Below are 23,294 nucleotides of genomic sequence, written 5' to 3' on the forward strand. Positions count from 1 at the left end.
TCTTAGCAGCCTTATCCCTGCCAGAGGTCAAAGATGCCAACATTGTCGGGGTATGTGTGGGGGCTGGGGAGCTCTGATATCTGATCTGGATCCTAAATGATTCTAGTGTCTCTTTAGTCTCTCTGAGAGGAAACACTTCCTGACCAAGAGACTAGAATTGCAGGCCTTGGTGGGGACCTGACATGGCAGTTGTACCAGATCAATTAATGGCCAAGGGATTCACCTTAAGCCATGCTAAAGAAATAAACCTGTGAAGCTTCAGTCAGTATCACATACACTAAGATTGGAATGGTATGAAGGTTAACATGACCCTTGTGCAAGATGACAGGCAAATTCATGAAGCATCCCATTATTTATATTTGGTTCTGGTGACCCTCTCTCTGTGACATCCGACCAGGCCCTCTTCTGCGTACAGCAGAACGGGGCCAACTATGCTGTCCATATCAACACTCCAGGAATTTGATGTCTGGTACTCAGGAGCCTGGCCAGATGTGGTTGTTGTCTCTTGGGGCAAGATCTGAATGGAAACCAGTAAAAGTCAATGCTAACGGTCTTCTCTGCTGGTGACTGAGACCTTTACCCGAGATGGCTGGTCCCTCGAAGCCTAGAAATGAGGACTAAGGAGGTAGCTAAAGACCTGGGGGTTCCCACCACCCCTCTGTCCGTTAAGTTTACACACCAGCTCACTATTTGGTCAACCAGGGCTATGTTGAGAGACGCTGTCTCAAAACAACAAAAACAACACCTTTAATCCCAGCAGAGGCAGGCGATCTCTGTGAGTTCGAGGCCAGCCTGGTCTACAGAGTGAGTTCCAGAACAGCCTCTTAAAGGCACAGAGAAATCCTGTCTCAAAAAACAAAAACAAAAACCAGAAAGAGAGAGAGAGAGAGAAGAAAAAAGCTGGTGAAACCAGACCCTATTAAAGGGGAAAACAGCAGGCACCACTTCGGTTAGAATAACAAGCAAGGTTACTTCCTCTCCTGGTGTTCTGCTTTCGTGAGCACAGTGCCTGCCCTTCAGAAGCTCGGCCTTGTCAAGACACCTGGACTGAAATGGTGGTCTCTTTCTTTGTGATTCCAAGCTTGTTTCTGAGAGTTCACAGAAACACATGCAGACTAAATACTCATAAGGTTTTTTTGTTTTGTTTTGTTTCAAAACAGAGTTTCTTTTTGTCTTGGCTGTACTGGAACTCACTCTGTACACCAGGCTGGCCTCAAACTCACAGAGATCCAACTGCCTTTGCCTCCCAAATGCTGGGATCAAAGGCGTGTGCCATAACCCAGCAAAAATCATATTATTTTTGAGACAAGTAAAACTACCCAAGTAAGACCAGGCTGGCTGGTCAGCTGGGCCTCAGAGACCTATCTCTTTTACCTCTCTAGTGCTGGCGTTACAGGTGTTAGCCACCATACCTAGTATTAAGTGTAGGTTCTGGGAATTGAACTCAAATCCTTAGACTTGCAAGGCAAACATTCTGCTAACCTTTGGTTATCTGTCTGAGACAAGATCTTATGCAGACCGGGCTAGCTTTAACTCCTGATGATATGTCTGCATGTATGTCTGTTTGAGGGTGTCAGATCCCCTTGAACAAGAGTTACAGACAAGCCAGGCGGTGGTGGCGCACACCTTTAATACCAGCACTCTGAAGGCAAAGACAGGCGGATCTCTGTGAGTTCCAGGACAGGGTCCAAAACTACAAAGAAACTCTGTCTCAAAGAACAAAAAGATGTGTATTTGGGGCTGTCAAGATGGCTCAGCAAGTAAAGGTAATTGCCACACAAACTTGGCAATTTGATTTTGATCCCTGGAGTCCACATAACAGTGGGAGAGAAACAACTCCACAAAATGGTCCACCACATAGGTGCCACAGCACACATCCACACATCATCATGTACACAATAGCTGTGTAAACTGACAAAATGCCCCTCCATGGCATGAGTAGGGGAAGATTTTGTTTTATTTTATTTTATTTTATTTTGAGTCAGGTTTCTCTGCGTAGCCTTGGCTGTCCTGGAACTCACTTTGTAGACCAGCTTGGCCTTGAACTCAGAGATTCACTTGCCTCTGTCTGCAGCACGGAGAAGGCTTTTTATTGTAGACAGGAGAGACAGAACTGTTAGAGGCTTCTAGAAGAGTCCATACCAGGCAGAGAAAGAAGTAGACTGATCATGGCCAGCAGAGTGGCTTTGGTTATGAGACGGGAGAGTGGCCCAGAGTTGGAGAGTAGGAAAACAGCAGGGTTATAGGGGGCTGCAGGAGTCTAGGGTAGGGGAGGAGGGGAAAGGGCCAGGATGCCAGCGTGGACTCTGAAATGTGTCCTAGGGGAGCCTGGGAGCCAGCTTGTGTTTTGGTAAGCTGACAGGCACCACAGGTGGCCCTATGTCCCTTCTGCCAGTGCAGGGAAATGGCTCCTTTTAGTAGAGGGGAACCAGTTTCACAAGTTCCTGAGGAATTCTGGCTTTTATGTAACTGCCAGAAGTCCTCCTATAACCAGGTTGAGCCCATTTCCGGATATTTGGACTACCTTTTGTAGTTTAGTTTGGGGAATTGGAATTTCCTTTGGACTTGACAATAACAATAAATAATAATAAATATATTTAAAAGATGGTCATATATATGTGTGTATATATATGAAATGTATATGTATACATACATACATTCATACATACATTCATATATATATTTGTCTATGTATGCATATTCAAGACAGGTTCTTGCACATAGTCCAGCAGCCCAGGCAGGCCTCAGATTTCTTGGTGCTGGGACTACAGATGTATGCTATGACACTTGGTAAACTCTGCAATGATGTTTAGAAAATAAACTAAAAACAGGAAGTGAAAACAAGTTTAATTATAAGAGTTTTTCTTAGAATGAAGAAGTAAAATTTCAGACTGTATAGATTTACAAGATCTGAAACAGATTAAACACACACTCACACACATGTGCACACACAAATACACTCATACACACACAAGCCTGGCAGCCCCCAAACCCCACTGTGGTTTAAACAGCACAGATTTATTTCCTCACGCTTTTTTTGAGGTTAGCACAACATCAAAGGATCAGCAGACATAGTCTTTACCCTCCCCACAACGTGTGCCGCCCTGGCTGGGTGAGGAATGTGAGGACAGGAGCTGGCGTAAAGACCCCCAGAAATGAGGAAACAAGGGACCACATCTCAATCTGGGGTCTGTAAGAAATGGCTATACAGACAGACAGCAGGCGGCACTGAGGGCAGACCAGAGGAGGCTGAACTGCACCAGAACGTGCTGTATGGACAACAGGTCTCGCGCTGCTTCCCTCGGGCTGCAGCCTGAAGAGCCAATGCGTTTACAGAGCAGGAGTGTGGGTGAATGACCCTAAGGCACAGATGATGGCCGCCCCACCGCTGCTGAGCTGGGCTCCTTCCTCCAGTTGATACATGCTAGTCCCTCCCTGAGGCCGCGAACAATTAGGGCAGAGTTGCCTGTAATTGACTGGGAGAAGTGGCTGGATACTCATGAGGACCCATGAGCTTCTGCCCCTCCCTCTATGAGGAGAGGTCAAAAGCCAGCAAGCCCAGCGGTGGTGTATTTTGCAAGCAGGCCCCATCGAACCAAAGAGGACGGCAGTAGTTTGGCTCAGAAGATACTCTGGTACATCTCAACCTCTCTTTTTGTCTTTGTCAGTTGGGCTCAAGAAATGAGAAGCAGGCCGGGCGATGCCCACCAGAACCGGAAGGAACTGGAGTTTAAACAGTGAACTACCCCGCAGGTGCTGGGAATCAAACCCAGGTCCTTTGGAAGAGCCATCTCTTCAGCTCCCATAAATATTTTTTTTAAAAAGAAGTCTAGTTAGAGTGGGAAGAGGAGTGGCTATATTAATACAGAAGGGTAGCAAACCCTTTTTTTTCTCTCTTTGAATCAGGACTTGCCTCAAACTTCCTGTGTCAAGGCTGGCCTTCAACTCCTGATCATCCTGCCTCCCATCTCCCAAACGCTAGGGTTACAGATGTAAACCACCATCCCTAGTTAAAGAGTAGACTAAAGAAAAGACTAGTGATGTCGTTTGAGAAACAGACTGGTATGTTATAAAGTAGGTATTTGGTTTCCAATCCATTTTCTAATACTTGTTTTAAAACCCTTATATTCTGCTGAGTGAGGCATGCTAAAATGACTGGTGCCAGTTGTCAAGGGAACCAACCACGTGTTGAGAGGGCGAAAACTCTCAATCTGACCACCCAACCGCAAGGGGGTAAGGGGCCAGCTTCGATAAAGCAGTGGTCAATGACTGTAATCCATCACACTTATGTCATGGATTTCATACCTCCCCCTGAAGGTCAGGGTTCCAAGGGCAGCTGTTCCGATGAACAGCCCCATCATGATGCGAGAGGACAGATAGTATTTTTTAGGGTAAAGGAAAGTGCTTGGCTCAGAACCAAGAGATGCCAAGACTGGTCAGAGCCAGAAGGCACCAAAGCCCTTGGAAACGTCACTTTTTTTTTTTCCCCCTCCTTTTCTTGAGACAGGGTTTCTTCTGTGTAGTCCTGGCTGTCCTGGAACTTGTTCTGTAGACCAGGCTGGTCTCTCAGAGATCTGCCTGCCTTCCAGGACTAAAGGCGTGCGCCACCATTGCCTGTAGAGCCCTTGTATCTTAACAAGCCATGTCTGAATCTTACCTTCAGCTTGGTTCCACTGGAAGACAGGGGCAGGAAGCTGGCTTCGAAGGCTAAGCACAGGGCCTTTGTTCGTGTGGCTCATCACCCAGGACTGTCCTGCCGTCGTATGTCCTGTCCTTTGCCTGATGCTGACAAACTGGTTTAAACCCTGTAGCTTCTGCTTCCCCAGTGCACAAACGTTAAGATCCATTCTCAGGCCGGAGAGAAGCCTCGTGGGTATTAGGACCCCAGGTCAGTACTGTCTTAATCAGGGTTTTTATTCCTATGAAGAGACACCATGACCCTGGCAACTTTCATGAAGAAAAACATTTATTTAATTGGTGGCTCAGTTTCAGAGGTTTAGTCCATTGGCATCATGGTGGCCCTCAGGCAAACATGGTGCTGGAGAGGGAGTTAGGATTCCTGTATCTTCAGGACAACAGGAAGTGATCTATCTCACTGGGCGTGGCTTGACCTCAAAGCCCACCTCCACAGTGACACACTTCCTCCAAGTCCATACTGCACCTCCTAACAGTGCCATTCCCTTTGGAGGCCATTTTCTTTCACACCACCACCCAGCACCCACACCAGTAGTCCACAACTGCCCACGACTCCAGCTCCAAAGGGTCCAGGGCCCTCATTTGGCCTCTTAGGTGCCCACACAGAAATCTCTCATACTTACACATACATACATATGAATCTTTTTAAAAGATTTATTGTGTATACCGTGTTCTGCCTGCATAGAGGGCGCCAGATCTCATTACAGATGGTTGTGAGCCACCATGTGGTTCGTGGGAATTGAACTCATGACCTCTGGAAGAGCAGCCAGTGCTCTTAATCTCTGAGCCATCGCTCTATCCCCTGAAATAAATTTTTGAAGATGTATTCTCAGTGTTTGATTTGTTTGCTGTTGTTTTTATTTATTTATTTTTCAAGACAGAGTTTCTCTGTGGTGTTGGAGCCTCCTGAGTGCTGGGGTTAAAGGTGTGCGCCACTATCGCCCTTATTTTTTAAGGTACTTTCACTAGTTTGTTCAGGATGACCTCAAATTCAAGATCTTATCCCAGCCTCATGAGGAGCTGAACCAACAGGCTGCACGCATCCTGTGGCCAGCAAGACGAAGCTTCCTGGGAAGGGCAGAAGAAAAGAGAAGCCTCTCTTTTTAAAATGACATTTATTGGGCCTGGCATGGTGGTACACCCCCCTTTTCCCTCTCTTTGTGGTAATCTGAAATGACTGTAACTCTAACTCTTAAAGTTCTTCCAAAGACAACAGATGGCTGGCTGCTGAACTCAGCCACAAGAAATATCAAGATCAGCAACTTTTTTTTTTCCAAGACAGGGTTTCTCTGTAGCTTTGGAGCCTGTCCTGGCAGTCCCTCTGTAGACCAGGCTGGCCTGGAACTCACAAAGATCCGCCTGCCTCTGCCTCCTGAATGCTGGGATTAAAGGTGTGCGCCACCACCGCCCTCGGCAGCTTTTAATTTCATGTTTACTATGAAACACAAATCAAGGTTTGTCAACTTGAGAGCAGTGCATCCCAACACTGCAGGAATGGACTCATGTGTGTCTTGGGGTCAATCACTGGAAAGACGAGAGAACCCCAGTGCCTTCCAAAGGCGATGCGCACCCCCCATGTACTTATGAAGCCCCGTGCCTGAGGTTGAGACCACGTCCCGCAGGCAGCCACAGAGAGGGGTGCGGGCTGCTCTGTGTGTTTCATTTACTTGTCTTGTTTAAGAGACGGTTCCAGAGATCAGCGGTTCGCACTGATGAAACTGGGGTAGGGCTGACTGCGGAGTCTGTCTGTCCGTCCGTCCGACACTGCTGTAAGACCCCTGGGCCGTCAGTGTAGGGAAGGCGTCAGTGTAAGCACAGCAGCTGTGGCGCCTTTCACCTGCACCCGTGTCCAGCACGAGGCCCAGGCTTCTCAGTCATCGTCGTCGTCCTGTATTTGAAACCGTTTCTTCTTGTGGATTACTGGAGTTCCCAGCTCTGGTGCTACGGGAGACAGACGAGAGGCAGGAAGAGAAGACGTCTAAGTATGTCAAAGGGTAAGGCGAAGGGCAGAGTGTCTTCAGAGTGAAGACAGCAGGGCAGTCGGGGCCTACCTTGTCCCCTCCCCTCATTCTCTTCCTCGCTGTCCAGCAGTCCTCGCTTCTTGGACACTATTTTGCTTTCTTTCTCCCCAGTGGTCTCCTCCTCAGAGCTGACTGTAAAACACAAACTTAAGGAACTAGGGCTCCCTCATCTCAAAACGCCCTGCCAGCCCTCACACCCCCGCAAGTCAGCAAGGGGTGAGCAGTGACACTTTACCTTCTGGAGACACCTGGCCTGCTTTTTTCTTGCGGGCTGACAAGAAGGCTCTCAGGGCCTTGGCTCGGTTCTCCTCACTGGGACGATGCTCCTCACTGGCTCGGTGCTCCTCACTGGGACTGTGCTCCCCAGGGGTTCCTGGATGTAGCTCTAGTTCCTCTTCCCTTTCCTCCTCTTTTTCTTGTTGATTCAAAGAAGCTGCCAATCTCCTAAGCTGGGTGGAGCTCAACTTGGCTGGAATTCGCCAGAAGGTTTCCTACAGGGGCACAGCATGAGGACCAGCCTCTCAGGACACTAGATTTTTTTTCTATTATTCATTGAATAAATATGAATAAACTGAATAAATATGAATAAACTCTCCGGTAAGATGAGACCACGTGGAAGTACTTAGATATAGAAATGGGCTAATATTTAAGACAGAGCTAGCCGATAAGAAACAAGTAACTGGCCAACAGCTTTATATCTAATATAGAGTCTCTGTGTGTTATTGGGGGCTGGTGCGGCAGTGGGCCCAGGTCGGCAGGAAAAACATACTCTTAACAAAATATAAAATAATAAAGTTGAATAAACATATAGAGAATGATCTACAGGAGTTGTAAACTTGACTTCTTACTCACAACAGACACCCAGTGTCTAGCTCAGGACCTCCTTCAGGGTCCCAGTACACACAGCTGTTAACAGCAAACGTAGGAACCAGACGGGAGCCACGCCCAGAATCAGCGGGAGAAAAGCAAGGTGCAATAGCGCTTCCGGACTGGACACCAGAGTGATAACGTTTGGCTCAGGGGTTGGACAGGCAGTAAGACTGCTTCTCTGAGGGGGAGTGGGTGTGCGTGGGGCGCGCGCGTGTGTGTGCATGTGTGTGCGTGTGCGCACGCGTGTGTGCATTGTGTGCGTGTGTGCGAGCCTGTGTGCGCGTGTGTGTGTGATGGCCATGAGGAGATAGGCATGCCAGCCGGAGGCTGTGAGCACACAGAACCATCAAGTACCCCAGACAGAGAAGACATGGAGACGGGACATGGCTTGGGGAAGGGAGCATGGAGAGAGAGACAGCAAGAGACCGGATGCAGGGGCCCTGGAGAGTAAAGAGAAGGCAGCAAGGGGGCGGGGCACACCCAGGTGTGTTCCCACAGAGCCAGAAACACCAGACACCACACCAGCTCACGCTGCCTGCCCGGAGGTGGGGCCCGCACCCCTAGCTTGCTGACACAGTCCTGCGCTAACACTTGCCTGCCCCAGGGTGGGGGGTCGGATCCCTAGCTTGCGTAGAAGATGCTGGAACTGTCCATTCTCCATGGCTTCCTCGTTGTCTTCTGTCAGAGGCACCAAAGGGATTGCCTGGGCGCAGCCTGGAACAGTGTGCCACAGCACACGGTGAGGACATGAAAAAGGACGGCCCTGCCACACTGGCCCCGCCACACTGGCCCCGCAGCCCTGGTGTTCCAACGCGCTTACCACCCTCTTGCCGATCGTCTGCTGCACGGATCAGGCAGTTCTGGAGCCACAGGAGTGGAGCAGAGAGGCCTGAGTGAAGAAGGGAAATTGGCAGTGGGCCCCTTCCAAACCCTCCACCGCTGACATCTCTCCCAAGCGAAGGCCTCACCTTCCTGATGCAGGCTTTGACCAAGGTTCCCAGCAGAGAGAAATGAGCTGCCCGGCACGGGTCCTGCCTCCAAGTCTTCCTCTTCCTCTTCCTCACTGTCTTCCTCTGGCAAGTGATCTTCTTCCTCTCCCGGATCTTCCGGCCAAGAATCCTTCAGGGCCTCGTCTCCATTTAGCTAAAATTGATAGGAGACAAAGGAATGGGGGAAAAGGCCGGAGGGCCTCAGGGGGGCCTCAGTGAGGCTTTGCCCCCTCTCTGCCACCGAAGGACCTGAACAGCAGGGAAGTGCTCTGTGAGGGGAGGCCCAGGCCAGAAGAGCCAGGGTGAGATGGTTACCGTGCAAGAGGGCACCAATTTCCTTCGCCGTTTCTTGTACAGTTGCCGCCGCTCAGCCACCAACCCTAGGGCTAGCAATTTATCCACTATCCGAGCCCGAGAACGCTTGGCTGTGATATTCTTCATGATATGTCCGAGAACATCTTCAGAGAGAGAGAGAGAGAGAGAGAGAGAGAGAGAGAGATCGCCCACTCAGATACTCTAGAACAACCGGAAAGGAGTAACAGAAATCAAAGGCCAGCTCGGCTCACTCCAAGTGAGGCAGCCAGTGCCTTACTCACCATCAGAATCCTGGAACTCCTCAAAGAGCCGCTGTAGTTCCAGCTCCTGATCCTCTGTCCACAAGACGATCTGGGTCCCTTTCCTATTCAGGCAGGCGTCAGTGCCGGGGAGGCCTCAGGCACTCACGCGCACACTCACACACGTACACACGCGCGCGCGCACACACACACATACCACCCCCGCCCTTGTTCCCTCCAGAGCAAGCGCCTCCTTGCCTTTGGAAGTCCTTGACGCTGTCAGCCAGTCCCATGCGCACCAGATGGTGGATGACCTGCCTGCGTGTCCGAGGAACAGTTTTCAGGTGCGCAAGGATGGTTCCCACTACATCCTGGCCTGTGTGGGAGAAGGAAGGGGGCAGTATGCAGGAGTCCGAGGCCCAGGCTGCCCCCCTCACAGCCTCTCCAGACCTCAAAGCCTCACACCTTCCACATCCTTATGGGCGAGGTACAGTTCCTGGAGCTGGGCCTCTTCCTCGGGGCTCCACGCAGCGGCTCTGTGACCTGAAGACCTGAATAGTGAAAAAGGTGCACGGAGGCCACTGGTTTGGAGAGACAAGGCCAGAGCTAGCTCTACCTCATCAGTTCAGAACAAAGGACGAAGCAGGTAAAGTCAAAGGAGCCGAGGGCAGAGGCCTGAAACACACGCTTCCCTTTGCTCCTGCCATTACGGATGTACAGAACCGGACAGCCTAGGACTAAGATCCCAACGGGAAGAGTGGGGGGAGAGGAGACAGAGGACGGCATTCCTGTGAAGCCTGCCTTCTGTTAGACCAGGTCTCATGGGACCCAGGGTGGCCCCAGGGGGACCTGAACTCTCATCTTTCTGTCCCAGTCTCCTAAGAGCTGGGGTCAGACGTGGGTCACCGCACCGGGCTTGACTCCCAGCACACACAGACTCGCTGGGAACTACCCCACTGCCATCAGTGGCCACCTCTGTGAAGGCCGGTGACAGAGACAGAAACTAAAGTGGCAGGAGACCTAGGTCCATCTTCTTCCTGTCTTGGGCAACCTCAGGAAGAACATTTCACCTTATGGGCCTCTTCCCTCCCTTCTGAAAGGAGAAGAAACGTTAGAGCAAATGATGTGGACGGCCCCGTGATACACCACCGTCCTCTGTTCCCCAGATGATGCGGACGGCCCTGTGATACACCACCACCCTCCATTCCCCAGATGATGTGGACGGCCCTGTAATGCACCACCGTCCTCCGCTCCCCAGCCATCAGCTCACCCACTGTCGAGGGAGCCGTATCCCTGAGTCATCTCACGGACAACTGCAGTGTTCTTCCAGAACAGCAGCTCCACAAAAGCTTTTTGGTTGACTGCAGCCAATGCGAAGAACTTGCCAAGGATGTATTTGGCAAAAGTCACCAGCTCCTGAAGAGAAAAGCTACCATGGCACCTCAGTCCAAATGAATTTGCACACCTGCCCCGTTCCACGGCCGGTTGCCAGCTTGGCTCTACCTTCTCGCTGCCTCTCTGCCACCCTCCGGCAGCTTCCTCAGTGCTGATTTCTTTACACCGCTCACCTCTCTGCCCTCAATACCTCAGTCCTCTTTCCTCTCGAGAGCCGCCCCGCGCCCCAATGCTTCCCACCCCTGGGCAGCCTCTCACTTTGTAGGCCCTGGCAGCCGGGTCACTCAGCAGCTGGTTAAAGACGCAGAACAAGGACAGCTGGAAAAGCAGGGCTTCCATCCCCAGGTCGTGGGCCAGCCGGTGCAGCATCTTGGCGACACAGTGGTTGGTGTGAGCACTGTTCTGCCGGTAGCTCCGCAGCAGAAGCACATAGGCCCGCACAACGGTTGAGCACGCAAAGCTGTGCCAGGACACGGAGGGAAATTACTCAGCATCAGACAGCCCCGCTCAGTCTCACGGGGCCCAGTCAGTCCCCTAGGCCCGCACCGTCTCAAGTAGTCCAGAAAGTTAAACTCCTTCTCTGACACCTGCACCACCTGCAACTCCTCCTCCTCTTCCTCCTCCTCCTCTTCCTCGGCCTCTCCTTCTACCGGGTCCTGCTGCCCTGTACAGACAGAGGATTGCTGGGTTCCTGCCATGCTGGTGAGGAGCACAGCTGGTTAGAGATGGGAAAGAATGACTCACTCGGAAGGGAGGCAAGAAGGATTTGTTTCAGCAACTGGATTTCCTCCCCTGGGGATGTGACCGGACAGCCAAACACGTTTCCCTCAGGCCACACCTCCCTGGAGACAGAAGTGGAATTGCGGTTAGGACTGGTAGGGGAAATTTGTGTCAGTTGAAACGAGAAGGTAAGCTGCTACCTCAGCGATGCCACAGGCTGGGAGTCATATAGCTCTTGCGCAGGACCTGGGTTTGATTCCCAGCACCCACATAGCAGCTCACAACCATCTGAAACCCCAGGTCCAGAGGGTCTGAAATCCTCTTCTGGATTCCACAGGCAGACAGGAACGTATGTGGCGCACATATGTACATTCAGGCAAAATGCTCACACTCATAAAATAAGTCTACTGTACATACACAGAGAGAAGGAAAAACCACTCACTCAAACGAGGAGTGCAGGGTCTCATGCCTGTAGGGGTTACAGAATAGACACTGAAAGGTCACACATCAACGTGTTAGCTTAGCTAGCCATGGTCAAGCTTGGCTGGCAGAATTGTATTTATTTTCTTCCTCTGTGAACTGTGTTTACTGATACTTCTAAAAACAAAAAGCTCCCACTAGCCCATCAAAGTCTAGGAAGCCAGTGTTGAGTAGAGCTCCACAGCCTCTGTTGAGACACTTCTCTCTGAGACCAGAGAATGCTGGACCCCAGCAAACACCTCCCATTCCCTCGGAGCCCAGGGGGATGGGCAGGCAGGCTTCTTACCGGGCAGACCGCAGGAGTGCCAGGGCTTGTGGAGCGTGGCCAGCCAGAAGGCCGTCTTGGATCCTCACCATGGCTTCTACCCGCTGCTCTTCCACTGGTACCTCTGAGGCCGCGTCAAAGGGGACGATGGCGTCTGTGCTGAGCTCAGGGTCCTGCAGACAGACACAGCCATGGGAGCAGAGCGGGAGGAAACCTACACGTCCGTAGGAGCCCTGTCCTCAAGACCTACCTGGGCACACCGCACCAGCTCGTCTTCTAGGACTGGCCACAGGGCCTCCAGCTCACCAGGGCTACGGGAGGCATTACCAGAAGCCGCATCTTGGTCCTGAACCTTCTTCTTCTTCTTTCTCTTTTTTCTTTTGTTCTAAGGGGAAAGAACTGTACAGTAATTGCAGAAGAGCCAAAGAAGTATCTGTCCCTCAGTGTTAGTGAAGTGGAATGCAGGCAGAGGACACGGGACAGCAGTGGACACTATCTCCTTGTCCTCCAGAAGAAACAGGCAAGTCAAGAGAAAATGCCATTGGAGCGGAGGAGCTATGATGACGATGAGCATAAAATGCCTATTTCTTGGAGTAAGAGTTTGCCAAAGATGGCAATGTCTTTCTTTTTATTAAAAACAAAACAAAACAACAACAACAACAAAAAAAAACAAAACACACACAATTATTTTATTTTGTGTGTTCATGGGGATGTGTGTGTGGAGAACAGAGAAAAACTTGTTTGAGTCAATTCTCCACTCCAACCATGTGGGTCCTGACCGTCAAACTCCATCTGTCAGGCTTGGTGCCAAGTGGCCCTTTGCCCACTGGGCCATCTTGTCAGCTTAGAAATACTGAAGAATTGTGCAGAGCATTGAGAGCTGAGTCAGCACAAGGGTCAATACAAGTGCAGAGCCTTTTTGAAAGGCAAAGCAGGGCCAGCAGGACAGCAGAGGGTAAAGGTGCTTCCAGTCAGTCAGACTCAGTGGTGGGAGAGAACGCATTCTACAAGCTGTCCTTAGACATCCACCTATGTGCCATGGCACACCCAGATGCGCGCGCATGCACACACACGCTCACACACACACACACACACGCGCGCTCTCTCTCTCTCACACACGCACACACATATACACACACACACACAGAGAGAGAGAGAGAGAGAGAGAGAGAGAGAGAGAGAGAGAGAGAGAGAGAAATAAATGTAAAAGACAAAACATACATAAAGAAAGCCTGGAACTTTTTCCTTTGGAAAAAAATCAGGAGTGGTGCCGCACACCTTTAATCCCGAGCACTCGGGAGGCAGAGGCAGGCAGATCTCTGTGAGCTTGAGACCAACCTGGTCTACAGAGTGAGCTCCAGGACAGCCTCCAAAGCTACACAGAGAAACCCTGTCTCGAGGAAGGAAAAAAAAAAAAAAAAAAAAAAGAAAAAAAAGAAAAGAAAAGAAAAAGGAGTGTGAATCAACACCTGAATTTTGCAATTTGCTCTTGAAAATCACGGCTATGAGGCAGCCTGCTGCCTGGGTAAGATGAAAGTCGGGAAGCTGGGCCAGCACTTGAGGCAGAGAGGCAGAGGCAGAGAGGCAGAGGCAGGCAGATCTCTGTGAGTTTGAAGTCAGGCTGGTCTACAGAGTGAGTACTAGGTTAGCCAAGGCTACATGGTGAGACTCTGTCTCCACCCAAAAAAGTCAAACAGGATGGGCAGATGGATGGGGATCCCTGGGGATCATGCTTGATTCTAGGACCTAATAATCAAAGGCAGGAGGAGCAAGGGCTCTGGGATCCAGGAGGCCAGGATGTGAACATGGATGCCAGGGAGACCAGGCTGAGCCATCTTAACTGCTTTGTGCATCTCTCCTAATGCTCTAATGCTGAGTACATGAGACCTTAGGCACAACAACACAAATGACCTTTAGCATAGTACCTGACATACAAGTAAACACTGGGGAAAGGCCACATAAGCAATGACCACAAAGTCCCGAGGGTAACCTTCTTTTGTGCCTTTCAAGTGTAGCTCTGACAGGATTTATTTATGTGTTTGTGTGCTTTCCCCGCATGTGTGTATGTGCACCACCCATGTGTGCAGTACCTGCAGAGGCCAGAAGAGGTCATTAGTAACCCCAGGAACTAGACTTATAGACAGCTGTGAGCGTCTATGTGTCCTGGAACTGAACCTGGGTAACCTGAAAGCCCCTTTCCAGCCTCAATCTCTCTCTCTCTCCCTCTCTCTCTCCCTCCCTCCCTCTCTCCCTGCTTTGTTTCCCAAGACAGGGCTTCTCTGTAGCTTTGGGGCCTGTCCTGCCACTCACTCTATAGACCAGGCTGGCCTTGAACTCACAAAGCTCCACCCGCCTCTGCCCCACCCCCAGCCCCAATGCTGGGACTAAAGGCGTGTGCTAACACCGCCTGGCCAGACTTCTTTATGTTTATGTGTATGAGTGTTTTGCTATCTCATATATGTATGCATGAATACACACACACACACACACACACACACACACACACACACACCCGCTGTCCCTGTAGGCGCTGGATTCCCTGAAGTACAGGTGGTTGTGGCCATGTGGGTGCTGCCATGTGGGTGGTGAGAACCAAGCCTGGGTCTTCTATAATGACTGCTCGTAATCGCTGAACCACAGCTCTACTTCAGTTCTAATATTACCATTTATTTTTTATTATTTTATGTTCACTGGTGTTTGTTTTACCCTCTGTGTGAGGGTGTCAAAAGCCCTGGAACTGGAGTTGCAAACAGTTGTGAGCTGCCATGTGGTTGCTGGGAATTGAACCTACGTCCTCTGGAAGAGCAGGCAGTGCTCTCAAGCACTGAAGCCATCACTTTATGTGTGTGTGAGAGACAGTGAGATAGAAGTAAGGAAGTCAGAGATACCTTGGGGAAATATTATCCTCTCTCTCTCTCTCTCTCCTTGGTTTTCTCCTTCTCGTATGTGAGTCTTGGCATGCTAACTCAGGGTACCAGGCTTACCAGTAAGTGCCTTTACCTGCTGAGCAATCCTGCCAGACCCATAAAAAAAGTTCTTGAAAAAACACGTTTTTACAAAGCCAAATCTCTGTGTCTCTAAGGTAAAAATTTGTTGGAGTTCTCTCCTTGACCTTTTGTCTTTGTCTTTTCATCTACTACCCAATTTTGGACACAATCTCAACTTTGGAACCCGGAGACTGACATGAAGTATTTGAGTATCCTAACTGTAATTAATAGGGGACTAGCCTGACCTACTTACGTTTACGTGTGTGTGTGTGTGTGTGTGTGTGTGTACATCTATAGTGTATGTGAATCTGTATGTATGAATGCATGGCAGAGGTTGGTGTGTTTTTCACAACACCTTCTACCTTCCCCTTTGAGGCAGATTAAAGATAAACCTAACAGGCAACTCCACAGTGACAAAACCACAGCCTTTAGCTCAGAATAGTTCTAGCAGGTGATCGAGGAACCCTGTCCTTCACCCTCCCCACAGATCTTCCCACACCTGGAGCTGCCCCGTACCTGCACCATCAGGTTCCCACGGCTCCGACAAAACCGCTCCAACATTTTGAGGAACAGGTGGGTGGTTTCCACCAGGTCACGAAGGAATGACCGTGGGTGGTATCTCTCATCGAACTTTCGGAAGAGTGCCAGGAAGAGCTCTCGGTACTCCATCATATAGAAAATGTTGTCTAGGAGTGGAAACGAGAAAGGAATGAAAGGGCTTGGAAAAGGAGAGATGGAGGATGGAGTTAGGACAAGAAATGGGAAGGCCGGGATCAGAGACCAGGCCAGGACCTCACTTTTGATGATGCGACTGCTCTCTCTCACAGCCTCATCTGGGCAAATGTCCATCTCATTCACTGTGGCCAGCAGCTCCTGGTAGGCTTTCAGAGCCAGGTGCATCCTAACAGAGTGGAGGGCAACCGGTAAAACGAGCGCACCAGGCAAAACCGAGGGCAACTTAAGGCTTTGGCAAATGTCAATGTCAAGCCCCTCCCCAAGAGTGTCTCTAAAATGAGAAGAACCCACCAGTTCTTGCAGCAGACTGACCACCTCAACCGTGAAATAGGATAAATGATTATCCACGATTCTGGTGGTCAGACTCACAGTAGGCTAAGCTGCCCACTGTGACCCCAGTGGCCTCCCCACTGACCGGCGTGCCCAGGAGGCGGCCTCCTTGCGGTCAGTCAGCATCATCTCATAGTAGTTGGTGAGGTTCTGCTCCACAAAGTGGAAGGTACGGACACTGAGGGTCTCAGACACAAAGCCCGGGCGGAAGGAGGCTGCTCGGTTGAAGGCCATAAAGAAAGCCAGGGCCCACATGTAGTACGTCTCATCGTGCTGCTGGGCTCTCTCCCGAAGCAGGTGATCCTACCGAAGAGACCGCTGTGACCTCAGGGCTTCTAACTGCCTTCCAGACGCTCTTGCCTGAGACAGCGATGTAAGATTTCCTAGAATCTACAGTTTCCAGTTTCCTCAGGTCTGTTCATAGTCTTCTCCCTTTTCTCTGGGGATATTGCTCCAGAGCCTCCTTTTTAAAAAGGTTCATTTTATTTTTTAATTAGTATGTCTCTTTGTGCGTGTGTACATACGGGTGTCCATGTCCCCGGAAGGCAGAAAAGGACTTCAGACCTTCTGAACTGTAGCTCCTGGCAACATCAAGCAACCTGATCTGGGCTCAAACTCTCTGCAGGAGCAGCAAGTGTTCTTAGCTGATGAACTATCCAGGCCCACCCAGAACTCTGTTTTTTTATAGTCATGCCAATAATCACCCATTTCTGAGACTCCGTTCCGTCAGGGGGTCCTCTGCCTCTGCAGCCCTCTCAAGTCCAGCCTCCCTTGGGCCCCTGGGACAGGGTGTCCTTGCCAACCGCTGGCCACATTACTCTCCGCTCTATCCCTAATTACCTGGCTGTCCTTCCTGGGCTCTCACCTTGACGGCACCCATGAGCGGGTTGTAACAGTTCTCCAGGAACTCAGAGCAGAAGTCCCTGAGGAAGAGCCTCACGTTGAGGGCAGAGCGGCGGTGAGTAGATAGCTCCTGGGCAGCCTGGCGACGCTTCGGCACCCTCCGGGGCTGCTTCCCCAGATCTGAGCTGTAGTTTCGGAGCTGAGGGCATGGGTTGAGGCATCAGAGTAAGTCCTGATTACGCCGCCCCTCGCAGTTCTTTTATAGTCCCTGTCCCGAAATTTTCACATAAGAGATGCCTACAAAGATCTCCGCCTCTGGCCCTGGTGATGCATCGGTGGTCACAACACCACACCAGACAACTTCCTGTTTCTTCCTTCCTTTCTTTTTTTTTTTTTCCCCCAGACAAGGTTTCCCTGTCCTGGAACTCACTGTGTAGACCAGGCTGGCCTCGAACTCAGAGACCCGCCTGCCTCTGCCTCCCGAATGCTGGGATCAAAGGCATGCACCACCAACTCCCAGCTTGTCACCAAGTTTCTGAGCCTAAGAACAGAACCCCTCTCAGATTCTGCAACTCCCATGTTTCTGTCTTGTCATATGCACTCACATTGTGAAGGCCTTTGTGAAAGATGACGTCCCTCTCCCCAATGGACTTCAACCCCTGGACAATGTAGGAGCCCCCAAATCGAGAATGCCTTCAAGGAAAACAAAAGTTCCAAAATGACTCCTCGGTTCTCTCAGAGCGTTAGGCAGCTCTCCTGTCAGTAGCTCTGTGAGAGTTTCAAAACATTTTCCAGCCTCAAATTGTGGAACTGTGCGTGCTGGCTGTTTGCTGCTGTGACTCGGGGACACAGCAGGGCGCCCGGCCACCCACCTGTTGCCTCGCTGCAGGGTCCTACTTCTCTTCTCCGCCATCTCCCGCTGGCGCAGAACCGCCAGCTCCGCCACATCCGCACTTCGCTCCTGAGCCAAGCGGCCCTGCCCTACTCCCGCTAGCTGCTCAGGTTTCTGGGTTTGGAACAAGAAAGGAAGGATCAGAACCAGGGTCCTTAGCCCTCGTGTCTAAGCCTTAGTTCACCCCTACTGGGGACCGTAGACACACAGGAGTGTTGATGGCCTCGTACAGAAGACAGAGCCACCGCACACACCACCTGCTTCCCCAGTGACTCCCCATTACCACCACAGCAACTGGCCACGAGGGGCCGGAGAGTATGCAGGGCCTCACCTGGTCCCGGAACATGAGGGAAACAATTTCCAGCACGTGGAGACTCCACTGCTGCTCAGCAGACGAGCTAGACAGAAAGAGGAGCAAGTCGTCCATGCCGCTGAGATGAATTGCCCAAAGCAGGCGGTCATGGATACTGGCATCATCGTCGATCCTCTGGGCAGTCAGCAGAGAGGGAGGAAGGACAGGCTCAGCAACACAGCCACCCTCCAGAGACACGCTCAGTAACACGGCCACCTTCCAGAGACACGCTCAGCAACATGGCCATCCTCCAAAGTCCTCAACACTCCTTGGCTAAGGCTCTTCCCCAGAGTCATCAGCAGATAAAAAAATCTGAAAGCGGAGCGTTCACCCCAACCAGCACAAGAACTCAGATGCCGCAAGACCCTCACCTTCTCCTGCTCAGGGTCAGCTGGTACATGGAGAATATTTCTGACCAGCAGCAATATCCGTTCAATCAGCAAGTTGTCTTCTTCCTGCCGATCCTCCCAGCCCTGGGCAAAAGGAGAAAAAACTGGCACACACAGAAAGAAAGAAAGACAGACAGACAGACAGACAGATACACACACACACAAATGCACACACACTAATAAATACATAAATTTCTAAAAACAAAAAGAAAGAAAAACCAGGTAGCACATGTCTTTAATCCCAGCACTCAGGAGGCAGAGGCAGGGGAAGGATCTACTTAGTTCCAGGCCAGTCAGGACTACAAAGAGAGACTGTCTCAAAACAAACAATAAATAAACAAACAAGTAAGTAAGTAAGTAAATATCATCATAGTAAAATAAAAGATTGGGCCAAGTCTGGTGGTAAAGGCAGGTAACCCCAGCTCCTCTGGGGCAGAATGACTACAAACTCAAAGCCTGCCCAGATTACAGAGTGAGTTCAAGGATATCCTAACAACATAATGAGATCTTGCCTCAAAAACAAAAACCTAAAACAGAGCTAGGGATATATTTCAGGGATAGAGTACTTGTGTAGCATGCGTCAGAGCCTGGATTCAGTCCCCAGGACGATGCGGCAAGGGGCAAGTACGGTAGTGCATGGCCACAGTCCCAGCACTCAGGAGGGAGAGTCATGAGTTCAAAACCATCTTCAGCTACACAGAGAAGTAGTGAATTTAAGTGTGTAGCCAGCCCGGGCTACATGCGACCCAATCTCAAAAAAAAAAAAAAAAAAAAAAAAAAAAAAAAATGGGGAGGGGAGGAGGGGGCCGACTGGAGAAATAGCCCAGCAGTTAAGAGCACTGGCTGCTCTTGCAGAGGACCTGGGTTCGATTCCCAGCACCCACATGGCAGCTCACAACCATCCACAACTACAGTTCCAGGGGCTCCAATGCCCCTTCTGACCTCTGAGGGCACCCGACACACACAGCACACATCCATACATGCAAGCAGAACACGCATACATATAAAATAGATTTTAAAAAAGAAAAAAAATGAGAGAGTAAGGAGGCAAAGAAAGAAAGGGGGGGGGTCCAGCAGTCCCAAGGTAGCTAGAAACTCTAGAGCAGACTACCATATCGCTAAGGATTGAGGGCCTTCCCAGGCACAGCTCCTTCCTCTGCAGAGGGATGCGCAGGGCAGAGACTCACTCACCAGCTGCAGCAGCTCATACAGGGTTTCACTGAGGACTCCAAAAGTCTTCTCACTGGCGAAGGCCTGTGGGACAGGGAACAGCTGGTAGGTGGTGCCTGCCTCCTCCTTCCTCCCTCTCCAAACTTGGGCCTAGAGCCTCTGGAGGAAGGCTTCACCTCTTTGTAGGCCTGCAGGTGATTTAGAACCTGCAGGAAATGGTGCCGCACACTGGGGTCCTTAGGCACGCTGCCGAAACAGAGCAAGGCCGGCTGAGTCAGATTCACCATCAGCCTGGGGAGACAGAGAAGGAAGAAGTAGTTAGGCTTCCCTGCCAGCAGACGCCAAGCATGGCAGATGGCAAAAGGCAGAGGAACCTGCCTGATAACAGCATCGAAGAGAGGCTTGTCCTGGCGGTGCTGGGTGAGGATGGGCAGGAGATCGCTCTGCAGGATCTTCGCAGCCCCCAGCTGCTGCCGCACATCTCTAGTCTCGTCCTCATGCCTCAAGTAGCGGATCAAATCCTTCACGCTCTCTTTAGAGACAGAATGGAACACATACTTGTGCCCTCAGAAGAAGCTGCCCGGGTCCATTTGCTCTTCACACCCTCAGCCTGAGAAATCCAGAAGACCTCAAGGGAGTTTTCCACCTGCTTCCTCAAAAGGCCACTCACCTAAGCAATCTGGCTCCTTGTGGTAAGTGTCCCCTTCCAAGTACCCAAGGGCACTACACGTGGCTAGAAGTTCACAGTTCATCCTGTACAAGTGCACACACCGGAGGCCCAATGACCAGCAGGATGGGCAGTAGAGACAGCAGACGAAAGCAGCGAGACCTGTAGCAACAGGAACACAGATGTGGGGCCCCGCGTGGTAAGGAAAAAGAACAAGCTAGGGCTTACCGATCAAGAAGATGCTGGGCTAGACCCATAATTGATGGAGATGTCCTTCTGTATATGTTTCTCTTATTGGTTGATGAATAAAACACTGTTTAGCCAATAGAGGCAGGACTAGGAGAAGAGGAAAAGTCTGGGAAAGGCAGGCAGGAGAGCCCGCCAGAACAGTCGTGATGTAGCAGGCAAAGGAGTCGCAGGTCCGGCATTCTCTGGTAAGCCAAGACCACATGGAAGGAAGATTAGTAGTTATGGGTTAATCATTAAGACAGAGCTAGCCAATAAGCAACTGTATTACAATTAATGTCTCTGAGTGTTCATTTGGGGCTGACACAGCTGTGGGACCAGGATGGCGGGAAACAGTGCTTGCAACACTTAATTGGTTCACTTTTATAAGAACTAAAAGTGATGATCCCAGGCCCAGGAAAAACAAACTTCTTTTAAACTTTTCTTTTTTGAAATTCCTGGTTTTTGAGACAGGGTTTCTCTATGTAGCTCTGGCTGTCCTCAATCTCAGAGATTTGCCTGTCTCTGCCTCCCAAGTGCTGAGATTAAAGGTGTGAGCCACCACCACCCGGCAGGAAAGCAAATTTTTAACTATCAATTGTGGTGCTGAGAATCAAACTCAGGGAGGCCCCGTGCATGGTGGGCAAGGCTTCTTTGTACCAAAGCCTAAAGTAGCTTCAATGTGTGAATTAAGACCTGGCACATCCTACAGCCAAATCCTGGAACCACAGAAACGTGTTTCAGAATTCTACAGCTTTCCCCCATACAGCCCCAGCTCGGATGTCCCACAGGCATAAAGAGTCCTAGCTTTGGCCTGGCGAGATGGCTCAGTAAGTGAGGCTGCTTGCCAACAATGCGGAGAACCTAAGTTCTTCCCACAGAACCCAACACGGGAGAAGGAGAGGACTGATACCGGTTGTCCTCTGACCCCCATATGTCTCCCTCTCCCAAACACACAGTGATCATATGTGAGATTTATGTATGTAGCTAGTGGGGATCCACAGTCCACACACACACACACACACACACACACACACACACACGCACGCACACGCACACACACACGACACATGCATGTCTGTGCATGTGTGTGCAGGCTAGGGGTCAACCTCAGGACCCTCCACCTCATCACTTTGAGACAAGGCATCTCACTGGGACTGGGGACTTGCTGGTCATGCAAGGGTGGCCAGCCAGGGAGCCCTAGGGATCCTCCTGTCTCTGCCTCCTCAGCACTGGAATTGCAACCACAAAGCTCCAAGCCTGGCTGTAGCTTGAACTTAGGTCTCTCTGCTTGTAGGACGCTGCTGTGGGCCGAGCTGTCTCCCCAGCCCCTATAAAGACTGATTGACAGCTCACAGGACCTCCTGGGTTTCCCAGGCACTGAGGTTGGTAAGAAAGCGCCTTCCCAAGTCACTCACATAGCCCGGCAGAAGTCAGTGGCTCTGACAGGGTCCCTGCCACTGCCCCAGGAGCAACACCCTCCTCTTCTGAAACATGACCCATTTGTCCTGCACCCTCACCAGGTAAAGGTGTAGTCACTGACCCAGAATCCTGAGTGACTAACACTCCAGATGCACACAAACACCCTGCATTCTTTACCCAACTCCTCTGGAAGGTCAGGAATACTCATCAATCTTGTCCCCTAGGAACTTGGCTGCACCTCACTTTGCTGTTGGAAGCATCCTCTAAAAAGACCTTTTCTGGCTGTGGTCCCTAGCTCAACACCCCAACTCCATCCCTAGGGTACACAAAAAAATGTTCAAAAGCCTAGGGCCTAATGATGGAAGGTATCTCCCTGTACTTACGGAACTGGCCTACTTCTTCACATTGCCTGCTCTCCTGCCCCCCAACCCCCGCCCCCAACTAACCTACTTCCAGCTACAAAGCTCAGCAGTACAAGGAGCCAGAGACTCACTGAATGACCAGGAGCCTTTTCTTTGCCGCCTGTTCTCAGGGATCTGGTCTCTGGTGAGGCAGCTTCTGTAGACACAGCCCCGATTCTCCCCAAAGACACACAAAGCTTTTCCAGGGGACACACACACACACACACACCACACACACACCCCAGACCAAAGGCCTTCCCCAGGGCTGACTTAAGAACCTGTCCAAGAAAAAAAAAGAGCTGTCTCAGATGATGAGCACCACAATAAAAACAGAAAAATAGAAAACACAGAAAATCTATTTATTTATGGGTTTATTATTTTGTTTTGAGACAGAGTCGCTCCATGTATTCCTGACTTGTCTATGCTGGAACTCAGTACTGTGGACCAGTGTGGCATCAAACTCACAGAGATCCCCCTGCCTCTGCCCCACCCGGTCCAAGGGCTGTTTTAGTCCTGTGTCTCCATGACGGGAGCTTTTACCCCAGTTCCAGTGAGCAGCCTTACGACTGCGGGGTTCCTGACCCATGCTCTCTGACCTTTTTCCTTTATTGCCTCCCCTTCGATGGAAAGGACTGAGAGCAGCTGGAGGTGGCAACCCTAGTTCTTTTACATGAATCCTGCCTGCCCTTATCTGCCTGAACCGTTTCTTCTCTTCCTCCTCCACCAATGTTTTGGGAAGCAACAGACAAAGAGGAGGCTAGCCAAATAACCCAGCAGGTAAAAATATTCTCCACACAAGCTCAATGACCTTAATTCAGACGGGAAGACAAAGAAGTGGCTGGCTGGCTGGCTGGCTGCCCATAAGGTTCAGCTTTGCCTGGAATACCCAGTG

At 50.7% G+C, this 23,294-nt stretch overlaps 1 protein-coding gene across 1 annotated transcript; it reads right to left on the minus strand.

Moving 5' to 3' along the window:
• Positions 1–5,826: 5,826 nt before the first annotated feature.
• Timeless (timeless circadian regulator) lies at positions 5,827–22,988 on the minus strand. The gene is made up of 29 exons (XM_051176272.1): positions 22,841–22,988; positions 20,358–20,516; positions 20,066–20,219; positions 19,864–19,978; positions 19,709–19,771; positions 18,500–18,601; positions 18,108–18,263; positions 17,757–17,890; positions 17,490–17,577; positions 16,907–17,083; positions 16,127–16,344; positions 15,774–15,877; positions 15,493–15,662; positions 12,240–12,374; positions 12,011–12,162; positions 11,269–11,366; positions 11,071–11,188; positions 10,783–10,984; positions 10,400–10,545; positions 9,595–9,680; positions 9,388–9,505; positions 9,172–9,254; positions 8,891–9,033; positions 8,555–8,729; positions 8,407–8,475; positions 8,182–8,300; positions 6,952–7,207; positions 6,747–6,848; positions 5,827–6,636 (listed from the first exon to the last, which is right to left on the minus strand). The coding sequence occupies exons 1-29, from the start codon at positions 22,986–22,988 to the stop codon at positions 6,566–6,568; spliced, it is 3,861 nt and encodes a 1,286-aa protein (XP_051032229.1). The 3' UTR covers positions 5,827–6,565.
• Between the last annotated feature and the right edge of the window lie 306 nt (positions 22,989–23,294).

This window comes from Phodopus roborovskii, unplaced genomic scaffold, assembly GCF_943737965.1.
Source record: "Phodopus roborovskii unplaced genomic scaffold, PHOROB, whole genome shotgun sequence".
In the NCBI taxonomy this organism is placed as follows: Eukaryota; Metazoa; Chordata; class Mammalia; order Rodentia; family Cricetidae; genus Phodopus; species Phodopus roborovskii.